The sequence below is a fragment of the Borostomias antarcticus genome, assembly GCF_949987555.1.
Source record: "Borostomias antarcticus genome assembly, chromosome: 3".
NCBI lineage: Eukaryota > Metazoa > Chordata > Actinopteri > Stomiiformes > Stomiidae > Borostomias > Borostomias antarcticus.
Window position 1 is genome coordinate 28,810,720 of NC_140236.1, and position 23,557 is coordinate 28,834,276.

Sequence of the window (23,557 nt, forward strand, 5' to 3'; positions counted from 1 at the left end):
GCTGCCAGTAGGACTTAACTGAAATATAAAACAAAATTATTAGTCAAATAATAATTTGATAACCATGAAATAATCTAAAGAAAGGAACACTAGAGAGAAAGATGGGAAGAGAGAGAGAGAGAACAATGGGAGAGGGAGAAAGAGAGAAAAGGATGAGGATGGAGAGAGGACGGTAGAGGGGGGGGGAGGGAGAGAAAGAGAAAAGGGTAAGGATGGGGAAAGAGAAAGAAAAATGAGGATGGGGAGAGGGAGAGAAAGAGTGTGGGGGGGGGTGGTGTAGTCTCTTACCCAGGCCGTACTTGTCGGAGTAGTCCAACCACTTGCTGATCCAGAAGATGGGGACGCAGGCAGGGTCCTCAGCCTCCTCTGGACACACACACTATCAGACGGCGTGCACCAGGCAGGACTAAACAAACAGTCTCGACTCCCCTAGGGGAAGCACTGCAGGACTACCTCCGAAGAGGCCAGACCAGTCTAGCCCTCGTGGTGGATCCCATTGTGTGTGTGTGTGTGTGTGTGCATGTGTGTGTTAAAGGTAAATGTCCCAATGATTGTCATACACCTGAGTATGTGAAACTTGCTCTCTGCATTTGACCCATCCCCTGGGGGAGCAGTGAGGGAAATGGCCCCATTTTTAGTCCTTAGCCGGGGATCGAACCCACAACCTCCCAGTCTCAGAGCGGACACCATCACTGACCGGGCATGCAAGAAGGCACCAGTGACCTCAAATTTGCCAAGATGGCGCAATTCAAAATGCTTCAACAAGAACCCTGAACCTAGGGCCTGCTAGTAATGTGGATAGTCATTTAGTATACTGAGGAGTAGTAGTAATAGTAGAAGTAGTAATGTAGCCTAGCATTCGTAACGTGCGTAGTAATGTAGATGGTATTATGTGAAGTAATGTACATGGAGTACTTATAATATTCTGTGTAGTAACAGATAGTAATGTAGTATATACCGGTAGTTATGTTGCGCAGTGTAATGCAGTGTCATACAATGTTTAATTCTGTCTCTGTGTATGGTAGAGTAGACAATGTAGAAATGTACTATATAGTGATGGAGTAGATCATAATGTGTGTGTGTGTGTGTGTGTGGCGTGTGTTTGTGTGTGTGTGTGCGTGTGGTGTGTGTTTGTGTGCGTGCATCTGCGCGGCCCCGCCTTTGTGGTTGAAGGCTGAGAGCGGCTTGCACTGGCAGGCCTCCAGGTTGCCGGGGGTGATGGAGAAGCATTACCTTTCTGACAGAGAGCCTACAGTTCATATAGGCCTACTACCAGCTATAACAGGAGCTTTCTAACAGAAATACAACTGATATTACCTTTCTGACAGAAGCACAAATCATCTTATTATTACCTTTCTGACAGAAAGCCTACAGCTCATATACTACCAGCCATAACAGCATTAACCTTTCCAACAGAAAGACAACTGATTACTATTACCTTTCTGACAGAAAGCCTACAGTTCATATAGCCTAGCTATAACAGCAGCAACCTTTCTAACAGAAAGACAACTGATTACTATTACTTTTCTGACAGAAAGCCTACAGTTCATATACTACCAGCTATAACAGGGGCTTTCTAACAGAAAGACAACTGATTACTATTACCTTTCTAACAAAAGCGCACAATTCATATTATTACCTTTCTGATAGAAAGCCTACAGTTCATTACTACCAGCTATAACAGCATTAACCTTTCTAACAGAAAGACAACTGATATTAACTTTCTGACAGAAAGCCTACAGTTCAATATAGGCTATTAGCAGCAGGGATAACAGCATTAACCTTTCTAACAGAAAGACAACTGATATTACTATCAGGCTAACGTTACCTTTCTGACAGAAAAGCCTACAGTTCACTTAGTACCAGCACTTACCTTACTAACAGAAATGCAACTGATACTATTAGCTACCTTTCTGACAGAAGATCAATTAATCTAATTACCTTTCTGACATAAAGGCTTAGAGTTCACACTACCAGCTACAACAGCAAACAGAAAGACAACATATATTTGCTACCTTTCTGACAGAAATAGATCGATGCACAGCACTAACGTTAGCTAAGCTTTCATGAACGTTAGCTAAGCTTTCTGGCAGAAATGGATTGATAATAGGCTACTATCTAGCTAACAGGACTTTTGTCAAAAAAGATGGGTGTAAAATTCAACAAAGGGGCTTAGCTAGCTGGCTAACGTAGTTTTCTCGACAGAATGTAGCCAAAAATCTAACATGCACGTTAGCTAAAATGTAGCTAGAAAGCAGCAAAAATGTAGCTAGGAAGGTATAAGAATCACTTTATCTATTAACTAATATATAGCTAAAGAGTAAACAGTTTATGTATTTTGTGTTTCAAACGTCAATAACGTTAATACTTACCAACGTATGATGAAGCAACCGTGAAATGAGCAAAGCAGATCGTGGATGACAGATTTGAAATAAGCGCCTGGCTGCTGAAGTGTTGCATTGATGCGATTGGCTGCTGCAGAAAAGGGGTTGGATTTCCGGTTTTACTGGCAGAGAGCCCTGAAGTCAAACTTGTCCCGTGTGCGCCGCGCGCAGATCAACATGCCAGAGTACGAGGAAAGCATTGCCTTCCTAGGAGAATGGGGGCCGTTCCAACAAGTAGTGTTTTTCCTCTTGTGTCTAAGTACCATTCCCAATGGTTTTGCAGGCTTGTCTATCGTGTTCGTCGGTGCCACCCCGCCTCACCGCTGCCTCGTTCCCGCAAGTGCCAACATCAGTGCCGAATGGAGGAATCACAGCATTCCCATTGAGGAAGATAGTGGGACTTTTTCTCTCAGCAGATGCGCCAGGTATAGACTCGATGTCATCGCGAACTTTTCGGAGAGAGGGTTCGTCCCGGGGATTGACGTGAACGTTACCGAAATACCCCACGAGACGTGTTTGGATGGATGGGAGTACCCCTACGACCAGGGGACCTACATCTCCACTATTGTCTCCGAGGTGCGTTCAAGTGGGGGTCGGGCTACATCAGCCCGTATAGGCTACATCATGCTTTCAGTCTGAAATAGGCCTTATGCCGAAGGTCACATGACCAAACCGGAAGCTGGGGCAGCTCACTTCCACTTCTCCCGACCTGCTCTACCTGCCTGGCGATAGAAAATAAAAACGGCACCCAGCGACGCAACGTGACCCTCATCCTGTTCTTCACCTTCACCAGTTATATTTTGTTATTTTATTCTTTGGATTTTGATATTCGTTTTGGAATATGCCGCTTTTTTACACGCGATGCCTCCAGGAGCTACCAAGGATCAGCATAACCGATGTCCATCGCATATGCAGGGTAACATCTAAAACTCCTACTACCAAAATGGACAAGGGTTTTAAGCTATATGCTTCCTCCTACATCTGCGACTATGAGGGTATGTAGAGTAAGAGAAGCTTATGTATTTCTGCATTATGGCGCAAATTTGACAGAAACATTTATAACGTTAGCTAGCTAACTACATCAAAGCATCATGAAACCGTTAGCTAGTAGGCTATGCATGTTTGGAAACTTAAACTAACGTCATATGCTTTAAATGTCACTCTGCCCCCTCAGTCTCTAACAAAGACAGGCTGACTTGTGAGGTTAGCATCAGAGCTGCCTGTTACAGGTCTATGAAGAAAAACGAGAAGCCACACAGCCTGAGAGTAACGTTAGGGATGGGTTGGGTGTTCTGTTCTGAGTTCTCCATCAGTTCCAGTTCAGGGACAGTTTTCCAACTCTCTCAGGATAAGACTAGAGACTAATCAGTGACCAAGATCATGACTGGGTCCCCCTGACTGTAAAAAGGCAATATATCATATTCTGAGAGCCTTGGTGAATGCATGCACTATTGTTCCAAGTTACTTGTGTTGATAGTAAGGTCACTGGGGTATAGTCAATTCTGACTGTGAACGCTCCATTCTTGGGCGCCACCCATCATTGCATGTAATCAGGCCTCTGATTTTATATCCTGTTATTATATTTATTTTATTCGTGTAATTGCCAAACTTGCCCCAGCAACCTAACTAGACTGTTACATGACATCAGTGGCATGATGACATCTCATCTGTTATGACCACTGCTCAAGTAGGATAAGTTCAATCATACTCAAATCAGTGTCAAGTCTGTAAGAATTCTCTCCATATACTTTTCTACAGATAGTGCTTCGGGATTCAGACCCTGTGATCCTCGTGTCATACCGCTGCTCCTGTGTTGCTGGTACTGCAGTGTGTAACCACACAGTTGCTTTGCTGTTTCAAACGGCGCACTATTCTGAGCTTAATGTACAGGTTGTGCCCCCTGTCCACACCTGCACTGAGACAGAGCAGAAATGGCACAAGCCCAGAACAGCGGTAAGTGATGAGATGCAATTCATAGAGCCACTGAACTGCCAATGCCAGAATCCAGCTTTTTATGGGTGAGGAACCTTATAATATAAGGATGTATTATTGAATTGAATTTTGTTTTGACAGGATTATTAGGCACTCATAGATGATTTCGCATATGCTTTATGCACACCCACACAATTTTGTTGTCTAATTGTTGAGATTGTATGTTATTTGTCTTTTGTCAGGGAGTGAAACCTGGGCCAATAAACAAAATAGTTGTCACCAAACCAAGACTCAACCGGCATATGGGAGGAGGAATCAGGTGAGATAGTGAGCTGCCTGTTAGTGTGTATAAAGAATTATTTTAAATTAACTAAAATTTAGAATGGATGTCAACGGGAGACCTACATACATTTTTTGGTCGGTCAGTTTTCCTCTATACATCCGTGCACGTGCGTCATTCTGCATGACACGATGCCTGACGCTATTATTGTCTTTCACAGAAGTACACTTTACAAGGGCTTGGTTGGGGACCCACTTGACATGTCCATGCTGCAGATTGGAGAAATATACAAAGACTTTGACATTACAGAGAAACCCCTTGCAGCAAATATGGACATCACTGACGAGAAGACCCTTGTTGAGACAACACTTGGCTTAGCACAAAAGGGCAGTGTGCTCTCGTACCAGCAACCCATACTGCCCACAAGGTCGGTCAAAATGCACAAAGATCCTCCATCTAACCCACAGCTGCCTTTTGTGGAGTCCAGGCTTGCCCCAACAGAGTATGTACATGTTTGTACTGAGGAGGAGCACTTTCACCTTGAAAGCTTGAAGGTAGGGATGAAATTATTTCCAGTTTAATGATAAACCGTCAGGGCCGTTATTACTGTTTGAAGTTGAAATTATCATTAAAATGCAATTGTGACAAATATGATAACCATGATCATTTTGGTCTGTAATCATGATTTTACATTTTCATACCATTTCATCTGTCTTGAAGGTCACATTGGACATGGCCTATAAGATTGAGGCAGCGACAAGAGAACAGGCAGCAGACCAGGAGTGGCATCAGCTCCGTCGTCCGAGGATCACCTCCTCACGTTTTAGAGAGGTATGTTTTGTGAGGGGAGCAAGCTCTGCAGAGTCCCTTGCAGAAAGAATCATGAAAGGTACCAGGCAGACTGCGGACATGAAAAGAGGTGCAGACATGGAGTTTGAGGCTGCATCGGAGTACTGCAGCCTGCAAAATGTGAACTACACCCCTTGTGGCCTCGTCATCCACCCCGATGCACCATGGCTTGGTGCATCACCAGATGGCCTCATTTTTGATCCAGTCGCACAGCCACCATTTGGACTTGTTGAAATTAAGTGCCCAAATGTTAGGAGCTATGTCGACTGTAAGTACCTTCAAATGCAGTATGGAACTTCGACCCTCCGAGAAAGCCACTGTTACTACTGGCAGGTGCAGGGTCAACTTCTGATCACTGGGCTACAGTGGTGTGACTTTGTGATTTGTGCCCAGGACGACATGATGGTGCAGCGTATCCATGTTGACCCCAAAATAACCACAATCATCAGGGACAAAGTTGACCAGTTTTTCTTCAATGTGTATATGCCAAAGTACTTGTCTGTCTCCAAAAAAGCTTAGTTGTGTGTTATATACAGTACACTGTATAGGTTGGAATGACGAGAAGAAAACGATTCCACAAAGAAATGATATATTCCAGTTTTATTTGTCAATGACTATACATTTCAAAGTGTGTTTGTGTGTATTTACAGATGCGTGTGTGTAAATGTTTTACATTTCTTTCTGTGTGCAACGCGCTTAGCTACGCATCCATTGTTAGAATGACTACCCATGAACAGCCATATTCTCTCGCTCTTCTTTTTTTCATTTACTTTAAGAGCTTAAGAGATTAAACTATTTCATAAAAAAAACTGTCAATGACTCAAATGTGTCTTCTGATTAGTGTATGCATGTTGATCTGATGTACAGTATGCAAGTTTTACTGCAGTTAGTACTTTATTTGGCCCATGCCTTCACTAGTGGCTTATTTTGGTAGTTTGATAGGAGGCAGGCTACCGCAAAAAGCTGGTTAATGCTGCCGGTGATGTTCATTGGGATAACTGTTTCAAACAATTTGTTCTCTTTTATTCGTCTAATGGTCCTCTCCACATGTATACGTAAGCGTGCAATGTCCTGAGTGAGGAGCACTTCATCATGAGACAGCTGTGAGTGTTTGCTGAGAAAAGGTGGTCTGTAGACTTTGCAGGGCACTAGATCATCAATTTTAAATCCCTTGTCCACCATTACAGCCATATTTTTATCCAAAAGAGGGATAATGCCAGATTCCCTGAACAATTCCTTGTCACTTACAGAGCCTGAATACAGTGAGGAAATAAAAGTAACAGCACCGTGTGGTGACATACCTATCAGGCCTTTCAGGGTAGTGTGGGATTTATATTGTGAATACATCTCACTCTGTAACAGTAGAGATGAAGGCATCTGACATCTCATCTCTGTACAGTCAACTATGACTTGAGTGTCGGAGTACTTCCCGAACACACTTGGGATATTGTCTCTAATTGTCTCAGGAGACATCCATATCCCTACAGCGCCCAATAAGGTGTATAAAAAATTTGCCCAGGTCGTGATGATCCTGCTGACGGTGGACTGATGAATGTTGAACCGGTCACCCAGATCCTTCTCCTTCAGGCCCAGTGACAGGTACACCAAGAACAGGAACAGTTCATCAATCAGTGAAAGGCTCCGGCTCTGTTGGTGGGTGGTGTGAGAGAGAAATCCTTGTGTTAATGATAATCATTGCCTCGTCATCATAATAAATAAACCAATCAAATAAACTCGTGCAATTATATACAACCTAGTCTACTAAATACAAGCATGGCAGTCGCCCCTAACCTAATGGGTATAGCACAGGTGAGCTACATGAACTATGCTTACCGGTCGACCAGGTGGATCAGCAGGGGCCTGGTCAGAAGCTGCTTTTGTGTTGGAAGTGGATGCCTGAGTTGTTGTGCTGGAAGTAGATGCCTGTGTCCTAGCCCGCACCATTCTCCTAGTCGCAGGTTCAATCTGTTTCCAGAATGCCTCCAGATGGCGGGAGCTGGCAAATCTAAAGAAGTGACAGAAAGAGTATTATTTTTAAGAAACACCTTTTATTGATGTCTCACCCAGAAATATCTTGCCAGGAGGCAGTGGCAGGTATGTGTAGCTCCTGGCAGCATGGTTTGAAATGTAATCACTTGATTTTAAAGTTGAGCCCACAATCAACTGCATCTATACCAACCAGCAATCAATGAGTGTTTTGCCTCATGTTGCTGTGTTTAGTGTATTTTTTTCATGTTTTCCCTTTTATTTCATATTGTTGCTCTGTGTTGATGTCAATCTTGTCTTGCTTTTAACATTAGTTTATGGTCATGTGCTCACATACATAACAGTAGCCTACAGGGTTAATTAATGAATAAACACAATCTACTCTGCATCAAAGTCATAGCCAGAGCTATGCATGCTGAATATCATATTCCATGCAACATACCTTGTATAGAATCTGATGTCATCATCCGATGCTAGGAACCTCTGCAAGCCAAACGTCTGCTTCAGTGAAACTTCAGACAACCTCTTCTGCAACTCCTCTATCACCTGCTGCTGGGCCTGTATTTTTTCACCGGCCATATCCAAAGCAGATGGTTCTGGTCTCCGGTCATAATCATGGCACTGAAGCAAAGACTCAAGGTCCATCTCCTCCTCAAGCTCATCCTCTGGCCTGACTGGTCGTGGTTTTCTTTCCCAGACACTTGGTCTGGCTGCCGGCAAAGTGTAGTCGTTCCAGGCAAACAAGACAGGCACAGCCCCCGCTACCAAACGTCGGTTTCCTCCGTGAATGATATCCGTGGGTACGAAGTGTCGACTACAGACTGTTGTGCTCTTTTTAATTTCCAAATTCTCACGTCTAACATTACGTATCCATATTTTTTTAAGGGTTTCGTCTTTTGGAAATATGTGGAAACTCACCGCCGAGTTAAATTTCCCAGACATAGCGCACTGAGGCACACAGCAGAAACTGTTGCTAGGATGGTCCCGCTTCTGGTATTTTACCCGTCTTTCTTTACTCGCCATTTCATCCGATCTAGCACTAAATCAACTAAACAGTAATGATTAATAAATAAATAAAATATACATGCAGCAAAAGTATGTCTTCTGGTTATAAATATTAAAAGCAGTAGCTTTGTGTGTGTAGCTTTCCGTTTGAAAGAGTCCGCCGAGTAGAGCGGAAGTGAGCTGAACCAGCTTCCGGTTTGGTCATGTGACCTTCGGCATAAGGCCTATTGTGGTCGATTTGGAGTGAAGTAACAAAGCACTTCAGCAATTGAAAATAGTTCCACTTGAGAGTGGTAGCACACCACCTCACAGTGCCACTAAGAAACTTTCAGGACATTCTGATTTGGGAATTTAAAATAAAGGGCCTCTAAAATCTTATATCCGCAATTTTTCCTCAATATTCAGATTGGTATTGAGAGGAAACCGCCCAAAACAGACAAGGACATAACAAGGCAGCAGTTTTTATGACATTTTAGAATACTTCTATTTTGAAATGCCACATCAGAACATCATTTCACTTTCTGAATCAAACCATAGTAGTTTTAGTTGATTGAATGGGGGGGAAATGAAAGCGAAGGGGCAACCTGGTGTTATGCGGAAAAAAACCAACTCTTTACCGCAATAGCATGAGTGGACGCGCAAAACGAAATAAAGGGCGGACCACTTGACGTGATTTCCGACTTGTCGGCCGTCTTGACCGCAGTCAAATAATCCTGAACAATGATAAACAATAAGATGCGTCTGAAAAGGGCCTACAATAGCCTACAATTAATATGATCATTCTCTCTCGCTAAGTCTCTCTCTCTCTCTCTCTCTCTCTCTCTCTCTCTCACACACACACACACACACACACACTTTCACTCATTCACTCATACTATTTAAAAAAAAAAGATTCTCACACATTCTACAGACATGGCTATATTGTAGACACACTGGCGTGTTATCATGTGTGCATGTCTACATCACATTGTGTTGTGATTGTGCTCGTATGCATGCATTTATGTATGTGGGTATGGCAAGCCGTTTTAACATTTAATCAGTATCGCCAACTAGTGACAATTTTAGTTCATGATAGAATGTCGGTTACACTTTACAATAAGGTTTCACAAAAAATGAGTAGTTACTGAGTAACTAATGAGGAACCAATGATTAGTTAATGAGCGGGTACTAATTAACTCTGAGATTAGTTAATGAGTAGTTAATGATGGGGACTACTATAGTAGTTACTGAGGAACCAATGATTAGTTAATGAGTAGTTACTGATTAACTCTGAATCCTAATGATTAACTAATGATTAGGTAATGAAATACTACCTAGTAACTGCTCCGTATAATGTATGACTACAACAAGGTACACAAAAGAGTAACTAATGATTAAGTAATGATGAGGTAGTGAAGGACTACATGGTAACTACAATCATTGTGACTTGTCGAAATAATCTCCGATATATCCGACATATCCGCATATAACTACTGACATATTTGCATATGTGGGTTTTGCCCCGCCCATAGCGGGTATATAAGGACAGCCTTCTGGAGATCAGACAAATGATTGCATTCGCAGCAAGATGGCTCAGTGATGCCCTTCTCTGTTAGTCGAGCTTGTTCAGGTAAGGTTCCCAAATGCTACTGTACTTAAAATGTAGTTATTTCTACATTTTGGAAAGCTCATTATTTTCCGTAATTTTATTCAAAAAGTGAAACTTTCATGTGTTCTAGATCCATAACACAAAGTGAAATATTTCAAGCCTTTTTTGTATTAATCTTTATGATTGTACAGTATGTTCATTATGTTAATTTATACACTCAATACTTGGTTGGGGCTCTTTTTGCACAAATTTCTGCATCAATGTGGACCGTGGCATGGAGGCAATCTGCCTGGAAATATTTAACTTCATGTGTAATGAATCTGAATAATATACGAAATAAATATATATTATATATATATAATATATACAGTATACATATATATATGTCTTGTTGAGGTCAGTTGCTAGCTGGCCAGCCAACTTGTTCTAGCCAGTCGGTAGATGCCAGCATTCTTTGCCAGGTGCAATATACATTTTGAATGCATCTCTTTGTTCCGTTCATGGTAACGCTAGCTTACCATATCTATCGCACATCTTGCAGGCCAACCTGCTAGCTAGCCAGCCAGGTTGTTTAGCCAACTCGTCAGGTTGCTCTAACGTTAATGGAACAAGCCATCCAATGCAAAATATATGCTCCATCTAGCTAGGTAACACTTTGCAAAAGTAATGCAGAACAACAAAGTGTTTGAACTGTTCAACTGAATTGTTGATTTAATTCAATTAAAGCGATGGAATCCTGTTTTTGTTGCCTATTTTTTCTAGAGGCCGTGGCAGAGAAGGATCCTGAGACAAGGATCCACTGTTGATCAAATGGCTGCATGTCTGGAGAGAGAGAAGAGGGAGCCACGGCCGGTCAGCCCTCCTGCTGTAGAGGAGACACGTCGTCTACCGAAGCCTGGTCGACATCCTGAAGGATCACCACAAGGTAAGAAAACACATCATTCTGGTTGTCTGGATCACCAGAAGGTAAGAAAACACATCATTACGGTTGTCTGGATCACCACAAGGTAAGAAAACACATCATTACGGTTGTCTATTTTTACAGCTTAGTTTTTGGAACAGCCTCATCTCGATCTGTACACCAAATACAAAAGCTGTATAATTTCTCAACCTTTGTCAGTGTGAACAAATGTAGCCAGTATGTCTAACCTGTCCTCCAGCTGTGCCCATCGAATCTTCTTCTGACTGTATCTTCACATATGGCCAAATGTACACTCAGTATAACGGTTGTTTGTGTGTTTACAGACTGCTCTCAGACCTGTGTGTTCGGAAAGAGGTTGGCAAGGGAGGTGGATGGATGGGGTTGGGAGCATGACCTTCCCGCATGGTGACGCACGAAGGACCTGTCCTCAAACGAGCGGCCGGTCTCTCTTGGATACGAGAGGGCCTGTGGCGAGAGGAGGTGGGTCCACACCAGTGGCGGCTGGTGACTCAAAAAACTGAGGAGGACAGGAGGAAGAGAGGCGAACCGCCCATGGGCGCTGGGGGGCACTTTCCCTCAGTCAGTTATTATTTGAAATATCAGCTTTAAAATGTGGATTTACAGTCAATTTTAGCATATGAAAAACTGAATAACACTTTCTTTAACTACATGCAGCATTTATTTATCATATTTATGATAAAATATTACAAAACAACAATAAAACATTGTAAGCAATAGTTGTTGTAATAAATTGTACTCTTCTCTAAAGAGAGAAAATAATTGATATTGGTGAAGTGCTGGAGAGGTTAGGTGATATATGAAAATGTTTTTGATTAGGGGACACAGGTGTGCTAGCTCTCAAACAGTTTGTTGGCAAATAGATTTGACAACTAGACAATGGAATATGTTGCACAGCAAATGCAGTATCCAACAGTTCGCTCATAGCTAGCTAGCAATGGTACAGCTATGGGATTAGCTCATTTGGGTTGCTGTCAAAGCTTCCACTCTTATGTTGCTATAGCCTACAATTATAAGAACAATATGAACATTCAGTTGAAAGTTTTCCATCCAACCATCCATCACTGGATGAGGAATAAGCACCGCAAAGCGATCAATTCTAGTGCAAGCAGGAGCCAGGCTGTTCAGTGCATTTCTCCGATCCGGTGTTGCGACCCAGTCTCTAGAAATGTTTTGGACGAGTTGCCGACAGTTTGCACCTCCAGCCAATCTGCGCGCCTGTCTATGCTGTAGCCTGACGTGCACCTCGTAGCCCCCGTAGCTAACGTTACTGGCTATAGCCAGCCAGTGGAACTTGCTCTAGCTCAAAAAGTATTTATGTCAGCTTAGATATTTAGATGGCTAGAATCAAGACAAATAGACAAACAGTTTGATGTATAATATGTCCCATAATACTTTCCGATGTATTATATTATGGAGCTAGGAACACACAAAAAGTCTCCAATGGCACAGGGAAGAGAAACACAGACATCAACGCCGACTCAATCGGCCTTCATTGTAGTAAATTTGGAATCTGGAATGTGATTGGACTAACAAAATGTCATATCATTAAATCCTGTTCAGAGTTCTGTCCTCCCTTGCGGTAATTTTTCAGCGTTTTGGCCAATCACAAATTAGCATGAAAAAATGGCATTACATTAATAGACCCCTAAGGGACACGCCCAAGGGAGGAATTCCTCCCTTCCATAGATATCTATGGGTCCTCCAGCTGCATGTTATAGATGTCACTGTTGGAGCTTTAGAATATCAATAATGGGGTTTTATCCAAAGGGAAAACCTGATGTATGAACAAAACTGAGATAATATTAAATATTAATTATAAATAAATAAATTCATATATTTATATTTTAATCCCTCTCTTCTCTCCCAAAACTGAGGAGGACTGACCTCCTCTACCTCAATGGACGAGCCTCCTCTGGTCCACACACACTGGACAGCACTCCTGACATCATAGCGTCTCTCACAAGCATTAGCTCTACGTTACAGGCACACTCCTACTGTAGGGAGCCGCACATATGCGCTGTATTTCATAACGTGTGTGTGTGTCGGCCGTGTGTACCAGATGAATAAGCTGAACATGTCCTCTCCATCCTCGGCCTTCAGCGCTTGACCTCCTGGTTAACCTCAAGATTAACCAGACACCCCACACACTCACCTAGAACACTAGGGTGAATGTTTGTCTTATATTAACTATATTCAGTTAACCTTTGTACATGTCACCATGTAACACTAAATTAAAATATATAATCAGGTGGACTTCCTGTCTCGTTGTCCCCCTCTCTTCCCTCTGTCCAGCTGTCAGATGAAGGGAGAGGTGTGGCCTCTGTTGTAGATATTTTTATCTGTTATTCTAAATAGGAATAATGTGCTAAAAGATGTGCCAAGTTTCCACTCAAAAGTACAAAAGCTGGTTTCTTTATTACCTCTGCCCCAGTGAAGCGCAGGGTGAGAGGTAATGTTTTCAGTGGTGTATGTGTGTGCGTGCGTTTGTCTATTAGCAGGATTACACAAAAACTACTGGACCGATTTTCACAAAACTTGGTCAAAGGGTGTAGCATGGTCCAACTTAGAACCCATTACATTTTGGAGCAGATCTGAATCGCGGGCCGGATCCACGAATGAAAACAAAACTTAGAATGAAGCCAGCTCCCTGTGTGGGGATGCTAGAGACACAGGGTTAGGACTGAGGTGTGCGGGGGAGAGCCCGGAGTGCACGACACTGCCCCCCACCGGCTGTGACCCGGAGGGGGCGCAACAGAGACAGCCAAATACAGCCACCTCCAGTGATTTTTACCTCCGCCCCAGTGAATCACGAGCCCCCCGAACACGGCCCGGACGGCCATTCACCTCCATTCATTTTTTGGACTAGGATTACAAAAACTGACAGACTGCTTTTCATGAAAGCCAGTGTAGGGGTGTAGCATGGGACAATTTAGAGCAATGTTGGTGAGCACAGAGCCAAATGCATTCAGGGATGGAGGTCTGTGCTCTCTGGGCACCATTTCTCTCTGAGCACCATTTCTAGTTTCCAATACAATTTGTGTGTGTGTGTGTGTGTGTGTGTGTAGGTGGAGACTCGTGGGGCTTTCCTGCTGGTGATGGATGTGTGTCGTCTGATTGGGAGACGAAACCAGACACGCCTCCCAGCTAAATTCACATCATATATGTTATGGATAAAATGATTCACCATAAGCTATGTTAACAGAAATAGACTGTTTTTGTTGGTGGAGTTTGAGTCTGTGGAATCAGAGGGGAAAAAATGTCACAATTGTGTAGTCGAAAGAGAACTTGTCCGCCTCGTTTGACATGGGAATCCACATTCATATAGGATGCCTGTGTTATTATAAGCTATTTAGGCTATTTATACATTTGTAAATAAAATAGGCTAGGCCAACTCTGACATTTGGGATGGTTGGTAAGCTACATCATCCTCATAGGGTTAAGTTTAAACTGATCCCATGTTCGATGCCTCATTTGCACATATAACTGTGTTAATGTCTAACACTATCTTCTACCCTTCCGTTCCTTGTTGTTGTGAAGACAATAGTGCCAGCTAGTTACGTATCACTCCGCCTCCCTGTTTACAGAGAGAGCCATATAGGTCCGAACAAACAAACAGGTTCAAGTCGTCAATGATGCTCTATGTCCCAAATTCTGAACTGCCCCTTTAAAACGGCTTGCCATATGTGGCTGTTTCTAGTGGGACCTGGTGTGTGAGGAGAAGTGGAGGAAACCCCTGACATCCTCAGTCTTCTTCTGTGGTGTTCTCACTGGCTCTTTCCTGTCTGGACAGCTGTCTGACAGGTAATGGCATAATAACACACATACACATGTCTTCTGCACCCAGACAGAGAGACGTTACTGCAGACTGATCTTTTAATTCAGGTCAATCCAGATTCCATCATTGGACACTGTTGTGGGCAGAGAAGGAGATCATATTCATATTTGAACATACATGTTCAAACATGGGTTAATTATACACACTGCAATAGTATTCATATTGTTGGACTGGAGCTTCTGAGAGAGTGTTTATGTGTATACTGGTATAGCCTATGCTGAACAAATTCCAAAAAGCAATGGTTTGTCTTAAGATAAGATAAACATAATGGTCCCAGTGGGTTAAATGGCCTTGGACACTGTCTCTTTAACACCTTTTTCACCCTCATCGTACCAACATATTTAACAAACATGGACTACTGACTGGGGTTCCTGGGAACCCCAATAATAAACTACTGGAAGAAACAACCATCATAGCAAACTTTTTCTTCTCAAAACGTTAGTAGTTATGTAATTAATGTCAACTGAGAAAAAAAGATTGCTATTTTAACAATTTGCATATTGTGTAAAATTCACATATACACTGTTCTTTAAATCTATAGAAACTGCACTAGCCTCTGAAACTAATAAACTGCTCATTCATGTGATACTTTAAATTAGGATCCATATCAAACATGCACTCTGCCCATATTCCCCCCCATTAAAACTGCATAATTACTTTGACTGGGGTCCCCAAGGACCCCAATACTTGGTGTTTTTAAAAAGCACTAATTGAATAGAAAACAACGAGGAGTCATTATGAACAAATTGATGGACAGTCATGATAAAATGGAATGACAGAATAAAGCACATGTGAGATATGACAAAAAGTCTCCAGTACCTCTGGGGTCAGCGAGGATCCTAGTGAGTAGGATGAGGGTTCAAATAAAATAAAAGATGCATCATACAAACATACAAAAGTACAATAAAAAATAAGTAAGGACATCAACAAAAGACATCAAATACAAGAGACCATAAAGCATATGTCCTGCTCATACAGTATACTGTGGAAACATTCAACCGACTTTGCCCATACAATCATTTAATGCCGTTTAGTTAATGTTGTTCCACTGAGAGCTTTGATGGAAGCTTGAATGTTTGTACTAGTTCAGTCAGGGTCTTGCTACCATGAGGGTTTCTGATGAAGACACCTGTGCTAGGTTCTTGTCCTACTGGGACAGTACATTTGATATCAGTACAGTATCTGAACAGTATCTTTACAAAATACAAGTAATAGTATTTTTTACTCTCTGGAATATTCCCCCTCTTGAGAGCGGGTGTTTGAGGAACAGAGCATCCTGCTACAGGCTGATGGTTCTGTCCCCCTGCAGGTACGGGAGGAAGATCGTGCTGTTTGCCACCATGGCTGTCCAGATGCTGTTCACCTTCATCCAGGTGTTCTCTGCGTCCTGGCTCATGTTCTGCACCTTGTTCTTTCTCGTTGGGATGGGCCATATCTCCAACTATGTGGCTGCATTCGTTCTTGGTATTCTGCTTTCTTTCTCTTAAAAAATGTTTTTTTTTTGTTTGTCTGATCAATTGACACTTTGTGGTTGTAGGGTTATTTGCAGAAGTATTTTCAAGTAAAAATAAATAAATAAATTCTTATATGATGAATATATTTTTTATTTAATATGTATGTACTCTTAAAGCTCAATGAGCTAACTTTTTTATAGTTCTATATTTACCTCTATTATTAGTTTATGAATTGGCCTTAACAATACCCCAAAAATCATTTTCATGACATGAGACTGCATGAGACCCTGTGAATGTATTATTTTAGAATATCAGTGTACTGGCTAGTACACTGGCGGGAAATCTTGTGGTGGAAACGGAAGTGATGCGTTTTGCATCTCACAATATCAGGAAGACAATAAACGCTTCGCCCTGCAAAACAAAATCTACATGCACATTAAAGGGGTAGTGTGCTATTTTGGACATTTAGCCCTATTTGTGGTCTGTCTACCATGAACCTGAAACATAGAGACCATAATTTCACTGATTGTTCCAGTATTGAGTTAGCTGCAGTTTTTATGCAGGCTCTCACTGGGCTACAATGGAAGTCAATGGGGAAAAAACTATGATGAATATGCTTTTCTGAGACGAGAAGCACAGGCTGTAATCTTACCAGTCTCAGTATGCTCTCCTGTGAAATGTATCGCAATCTGAATATTTTTAGTCCTGGAACAATCAGTGAAATTCTGGTCTCTATGTTTCAGGTTCATGGTAGACAGACCACAAATATGGCTAAATATTCAAAAAAGCACACTACCCCTTTAAAGAAAGAAGACCGGTAATTTCTGGATCACTCCGGATACAGGTGAACTAATAAACTCATAAACTCATATTCATCTTAATCCAAATAAATGGAGTCATTGGCATCAGAGATAGATGCTCAAACTTTCAACTAACTTTCAATTAAGAAGCACTTAACTCCAAAGTACTTCTTAACTCCCATACAAAGGATTGCTTAAGAAGGGTTCCTTAAGAAGGTTCTTTATCAGGAAACGCGGCCAATATCTGTACTAGGGATGTTAACAGTAATCGACTATCGATTAATTGGCGGTAAGAATTTACTTGAGTAAGATTTGGTTACTCGATTAATTGCTTGTTAATGGAACAGAACTAGAACTTTTTTGGGGTGGAACGAACGTTATCAACGGGAGTTGCGTGAAATGTAATCATGATTTAAGGTCTGACTGCACATGAGGGCGCCACGCCATGTAGCGAAGGCTAATTGAGATGCCGGGAAATTTGAACGACACAGCGGAAGACACAAAAATGAAGCGAGCAAAGCGCAGTCCAGCGTGGGACGTTCTTATCAATTAATCGACTATTGTTTATTAAGGTTAACAGTTATCGATTAATACAATTCCTTGAAATTTGCAACCCTAATCTGTACTCTGTTCATATGCAACACCTGTAGACTCATCAAATCAAGTACTCTACCTAAGCCTCTCATCCATACTGTATATATCAAAATGCAGATCGATTTATAAAGTAATAATATTAATCTCAATCTCCAGGAACAGAGTTGTTCATTCCACCTGCCAGGATTGTCTACTCCACCCTGGGGGTGTCCATGTTCTTCGTCGTCGGTTACATGCTCCTCCCCTTGATGGCCTTCTTCATCAGGGATTGGAGAATGCTACTGCTCGTTCTCACCCTACCCAGCCTCCTCTACGTGCCGTTCTGGTGGTAGGTGTGGGTGTATGTTTGTGTGTGTGTGTGTGAACTGTAATGGAATGTAACTGATCTAGTCAAAAAATGATTTACCAAGATTCGCTCAAAAGGTTAAGTCTGGTTTATTGTGAAAACATACGAGCGCAAGGACCTCTGGACAACCCAACAGAGTGGTCTATCCAGACAAGTGAGTTTGAGCTCGCCTAGTACCCCCTTATATGTGCTCAAAACACAGGTATGGTGCTTCCAGGATGTGATTGGCTACTCCATTGTACGTCATATGAAATGGCAGGCGTGGCCAAGAGTACAGACATGTGACATGAGAAAAAGGCGGCAATTGGGGACAAAGGATGGTTATTCTGTTGTAGACAGCACAGCTATGTGAATATTTGGGGGAGGTGATGAATTACAAAAGGAGAGAGAGAACAAAGGTTTAAGGTGTTTGGATGTAAATTCCTCAACAGTGTGTGTGTGTGTGTGTGGATATGTGTTGTGCATGTGTGTATATGTGTCTGCTTTTTTGGCTGTGTTTGGCTTCCTCTATATGCCATATTGAGTACGCACAATGTTTACTTTTGTATATTATTTTAATCAAGAATCACAGTAGTCATGTGTTTACTCTATATCTATACTGGTGTCCAGGTTCATCCCAGAGTCTCCACGATGGCTTCTCTCCCAGGGCCGGCTGGAGGAGGCGGAGGCCATCCTCAGACAAGCTGCCAAACAGAATGGAGTTGAGGCACCGGAAATCATCTTTCAGCCTCTGCAGGTGAGTGTGTCTGGTCAGTTCTCTACAAGGGCGTAGGTTTGGTTTCAACATTAGGAGGGACCATATAACAGTGTAGCCTGCATACAATTTTTTTTGCTGGGGAAGAGAGGTTAAACCTCTTAAATATGCATATATTTATGAAATTGAATAATACTAATACAGTGTATCACATCCTGCCTGCTGCTGCGTCCCTCCACTCTCTCTTGACTTTTGCTGCTGCTGCATCACTCCACTCTCTCTTTCTCTCTCGGTTGCTGCTGCGTCCCTCCACTCTCTCTCTCTCAACTGCTGCTGTGTTTCATATATAAAAATGATTTGATAAAAATTTAGATTTTCATTGGATTTTTAGACTGACATTCAACTCATAAATTCTTGATATATCTGTCCATTAGGGGAGTCACAAAATACCAGAAATTTAGTTGGCAATACCAATTGAGAAATTCCACAATCCTGGATACCCAATTCGATACCATAGTTGGAAAAAATGTACTTCAACATACACTACTTTATCTTACTTTATTCACTTAACACCCTCCGGCCAATATAGTGAGAGGAAAATTATGAGATTCCAGTTAGCAAGTATAGCCTAATTCAGCTGTAGGCCTAAGAAAACAGGCTACACGGGGATGGGCTTGTTTAAAGAAAAACAGACCTGAGTCCTCATAAAAGTAACTTTAACGGCTCACACGGGCTGGCTAATCTCTAGATAACGTTACCTTATGAGTATTCCGGGTCCCCTATAATTGTAACAAGAACCCCTGTCAGGCTAAAACAATGTATTTATTTTTACATCAAAACTTACGACTTTAATATCACTGACGTTTTTTAGCATAAGTTAATGGGAATTTAATATGGCGAAAATTAGCATCACGTCTAGCACAGACTGGGTTTGACAAAGCTATAGCTAGCTAATAGCCCGGCTAGTATGCTGACACTAACGGTTGTTAGTTGTGAGGACGCCGTGATGTCCCACTCAATTAAATCTCTGGTCGGCAGCTAATGTATAATAATGTAATGGCTGCTGCTATCCTAATGTTACAGGATGATAGAAACCATCTTAACAGTTTGCTAGCTAGCCAGCTATAGGCTATCACCAGTTGATAATTTGCCACAATGTAAAGACAAGTGATGTTAGTTTAGGTAACGTTAGCTAGCACCAACCTAGCTGGTTTTCATGTGGCTAATGCCTAACGTTAGCTACTTAGTTTACCAGTAGCTAGCTAACCTAGCTAATGCTAACGTTACTTACAGTTGCGGAGAAAAAGCTCCTGATATCCCTCATCCTCTTCGGAGGGGGAGGCGATCGCCTGGCGGAGGCATAAAAAATACTGGGATGGCACATTCACGGTGGAGGAAAGGGGTACGCGGTCTAATGTAACTCCGAACATAATGCAAAGTAATTAGTTAACTCACTCAAAATGGTACCAATTATGTCCTTCCAAACTATGGGAAGGCCATCTAAATGATCTAATATAACTGCACTCCAAAGATAATGCGAACAAGATTGCTTAAAAGTTGGTAGGGACAATTTGGGCCTCCCAAAATGTTGGTAGGGACATGTCCCGACCGTCCATACGCAAACCTACGCCCTTGGTTCTCTATCCTGACTGGTCCAGGATTTGCCCAGAGGACAGTGTGTGTGTGTGAGATCACTTCCCTCTGGATGCACATCAGTAAGCTGAAGTACAGGCTCAAAGAGACAGAGTGATAAACAGGGAGAGGTGCTGAGAGAGAGAGAGAGAGAGAGAGAGAGAGAGAGAGAGAAAAAGAGAGAGAGAGAGAGAGATCATTGGGTCGTCCACAGACGGGCCTCCCATCTTTGTCTCCAGTTATCCCGGTCCTCCATACACCTGGCAATCTCATCGGTGGTCTACACTTCCGAATCCTTCTTAATTATGTCCATGAATGTTTTTGTTTTGCGACTTGCGTCCGCACCATGGAGATGGCTTCCATAACACCAGCTTGCTGGCCGGAAGCTCTCTGTAGCAGTGCCCAGCCAGTCTCATTCTCCCTACTGCTATCTTCCCACTCACCTTTGGCCTCTTTCAGAGAGAGAGAGAGAGAGAGAGAGAGAGAGAAGAGAGAGAGATACAGAGGGAGAGCCAGAGAGACATAGCTAGATAGATAAGACTGAGGTAGAGTGAGGTTTTGGGAGAGAAGCGTTCAACAACAACAATTCCCCTTCTGTCATTAGAAAAGCTCCTCAGCCTGTTTCTCTCTAGCTGTGACCATGATAATCTGCCCTTCTGACAGGAACAAAACCCAAAACACTGCAATAAGCGGGGAACCCCGTGGAGCGAGGAATGTGCTTTAGTGAGCTGCAGGGAGGCCTTCACTAGATCTCCACAGCTCTCTGTGCGTTTTCCTGACCATCAGGAATACGTTGGCCCTGGACTAACTCATCAAACAGGATTAGACTGGTGACAGCTGTGCAGTGGGTGGCTGGCTTTCATCTAACCCTAACCCTTTCATATATACAGTCCCGATATTAATGAATGAGCCCTAACCCTTTCATCTATCCAGTCTTGATCATATTATATTAATGAATGAACCCTAACCCTTTAATCTATCCAGTCTTGATCATATTATATTAAGGAATGAGCCCTACCCCTTTCATCTATCCAGTCTTGATCATATTATATTAAGGAATGAGCCCTAACCCTTTCATCTATCCAGTCTTGATCATATTATATCAATGAATGAACCCTAACCCTTTCATCTATCCAGTCTTGAAAGAAAGGAATGAGGGACAGGTAAGTAATGAATGCTGGAGGTAGGGAATAGAGGATGAGGAATGTTGGAGGTAGGGAATAGAGGATGAGGAATGTTGGAGGTAGGGAATAGAGGATGAGGAATGTTGGAGGTGGGGAATAGAGGAGGAGGAATGTTGGAGGTAGGGAATAGAGGATTCATTTTTGGAGTATTGGAACAACAGTCTCCAGTCTGATCTTAGCGCACCTGACCTCCACGACCCTTCACCTTAAGTTAGAGGAAAAAGCAATAGCTATTTCTCATATATATATATATATATATATATATATATATATATATATATATATATATATATATATATATATATATATATATAATCTCCTTCTAACTTCCTCTGTGTCCACAGACACAGATGGCTGGTTATTGACTTACAGTACAGTGGTGCCTTCGGTCCTCTCTTTTGAAACTCTTTCTCTGACCCCCCAGTGATGGAATCTTTGGAGACAGGGAGGGGGATGCTGAGAATCATCCTCAGATTATATATATATATATATATATATATATATATATACATCCTCTCCAGATCTTAAAAATAGCTATAATCTATGTTAGAAATAGTATCATACTGCATACTGTAGTATCATGGCAAAGAGGTCATGTGTGGGGGTATAGTTGTTTCATTATTCACAAATAAACATCACAAGTTTTGCTGAAATAAAATGTCATTCACAAATGTATCACAAATGCAAAAGTATTTTTCTATTTCTCAAATAAATTATTGGCTCACAAATATTTTAAACTCACAACTCACTCCTTTCATTTCTTTGTGGATGGCAGCATGTGCAGTCTTCAGAGTAGAGGAAAAGCACCCTGACACAAGAGAGATGTGTTCGTGAGGTGGGTTAGGAAGGAAGGCGTTCAGGCACAGTAGACTGAGAGAGAGGTGGGGGGACTGGGTCAGGGGAGCATGAGGTGGTGCAGCTAGATGTAACAGGGCTGAGGACCTTGTTAGGGGAGAGGGCAGTAGAGATTCAAGATTCAAACAACTTTATTGATCCAAGAGGGTGGTTGGTGGTTGGTGGTGGTGGTTGTTGGTGGTTGGTGGTGGTTGGTGGTGGTGGTGGTGGTGGTTGGTGGTGGGTGGTGGTTGGTGGGTGGTGTTGATTGGTGGTGGTTGGTGGGTTGGTGCATGGAGCAGCGATTGTGCAATGTGTGTAAATTTGCTTTACTTATTTGTGAATCTCAGTTTATTTTTGTGAATCATAAATGTATTTAATGGATGTTTTATTTTTGCGGAACTCCTACTGTTTAGTGGATGTTAAATACTTGAGAAAGTTCACGGGCGGCTATGGCTCAGGAGGTGGAGCAGGTTGTCCAGTGATCCGTAGGGTCAGCGGTTCAATTCCCGGACCCTCCTGTCCACATGTCAAAGTGTCCTTGGGCAAGACACAGCCCCAAATTGCTCTCAATGAGCAGGCTAGCGCATTGCATGGCAGCTGCCACCATTGGTGTGTGAATGTATGGGTGAATGAGAGGCCATTGTAAAGCACTTTGGATAAATGTGAGTAGAAAATGTGATCAATCAATTAATCAAAAGACCACCCCTTTCAAATAAATAAAAATGTCTATCTCTGAGCCCTGTACCCGTCTGTTGTGACTTGCATGTCTGTTTGTGCATGTACTGTATGCATGCCTGTGTGTGTGTGTGTGTGTGTTCATGTATGCACTCTTGCCTATATGGCTGTGTGTGTGTGGATGTGTGTGTGTGTGTGTGTGTGTGTGTGTGCATGCGTGTGCGTGCGAGAGTCTAGAGGGAGTTGCAGCAGGGGAGGTCGGAGACCTACACCATCTGTGATCTGGTGCGTTCCAGAAGTATCCGCTGGGTGTCCGTCACCCTGTGGCTCATCTGGTGAGTCCCGCCTCGCCAACAACAAACACAGAACCTCCATCTGGTCCTGAGAAGCCCAGACTCCTGAGCCAGTCTCTAAACACAGAACCTCCAGCTGGTCCTGAGAAGCCCAGACTCCTGAGTCAGTCTCTCAACACGTAGTTCAACCAGAGTTAAGCAACAACAACAACTTCGCATTGCAGAACCGATCCTAAGTTTTTTGGG

At 42.4% G+C, this 23,557-nt stretch overlaps 1 protein-coding gene across 1 annotated transcript in view; it reads left to right on the top strand.

Moving 5' to 3' along the window:
• Window positions 1-2,561: 2,561 nt before the first annotated feature.
• LOC311307325 (organic cation/carnitine transporter 2-like) overlaps window positions 2,562-23,557 on the top strand; it is a gene marked incomplete at both ends in the record, with an annotated part of 32,540 nt that continues 11,544 nt past the window's right edge. The window contains 6 exons of the mRNA XM_084436120.1: window positions 2,562-2,960; window positions 14,665-14,768; window positions 16,112-16,266; window positions 17,807-17,978; window positions 18,606-18,732; window positions 23,256-23,353. Of these exons, the coding sequence (XP_084292246.1) occupies window positions 2,562-2,960; window positions 14,665-14,768; window positions 16,112-16,266; window positions 17,807-17,978; window positions 18,606-18,732; window positions 23,256-23,353 (1,055 nt within the window). The remainder of the gene's footprint in view (window positions 2,961-14,664; window positions 14,769-16,111; window positions 16,267-17,806; window positions 17,979-18,605; window positions 18,733-23,255; window positions 23,354-23,557) is intronic.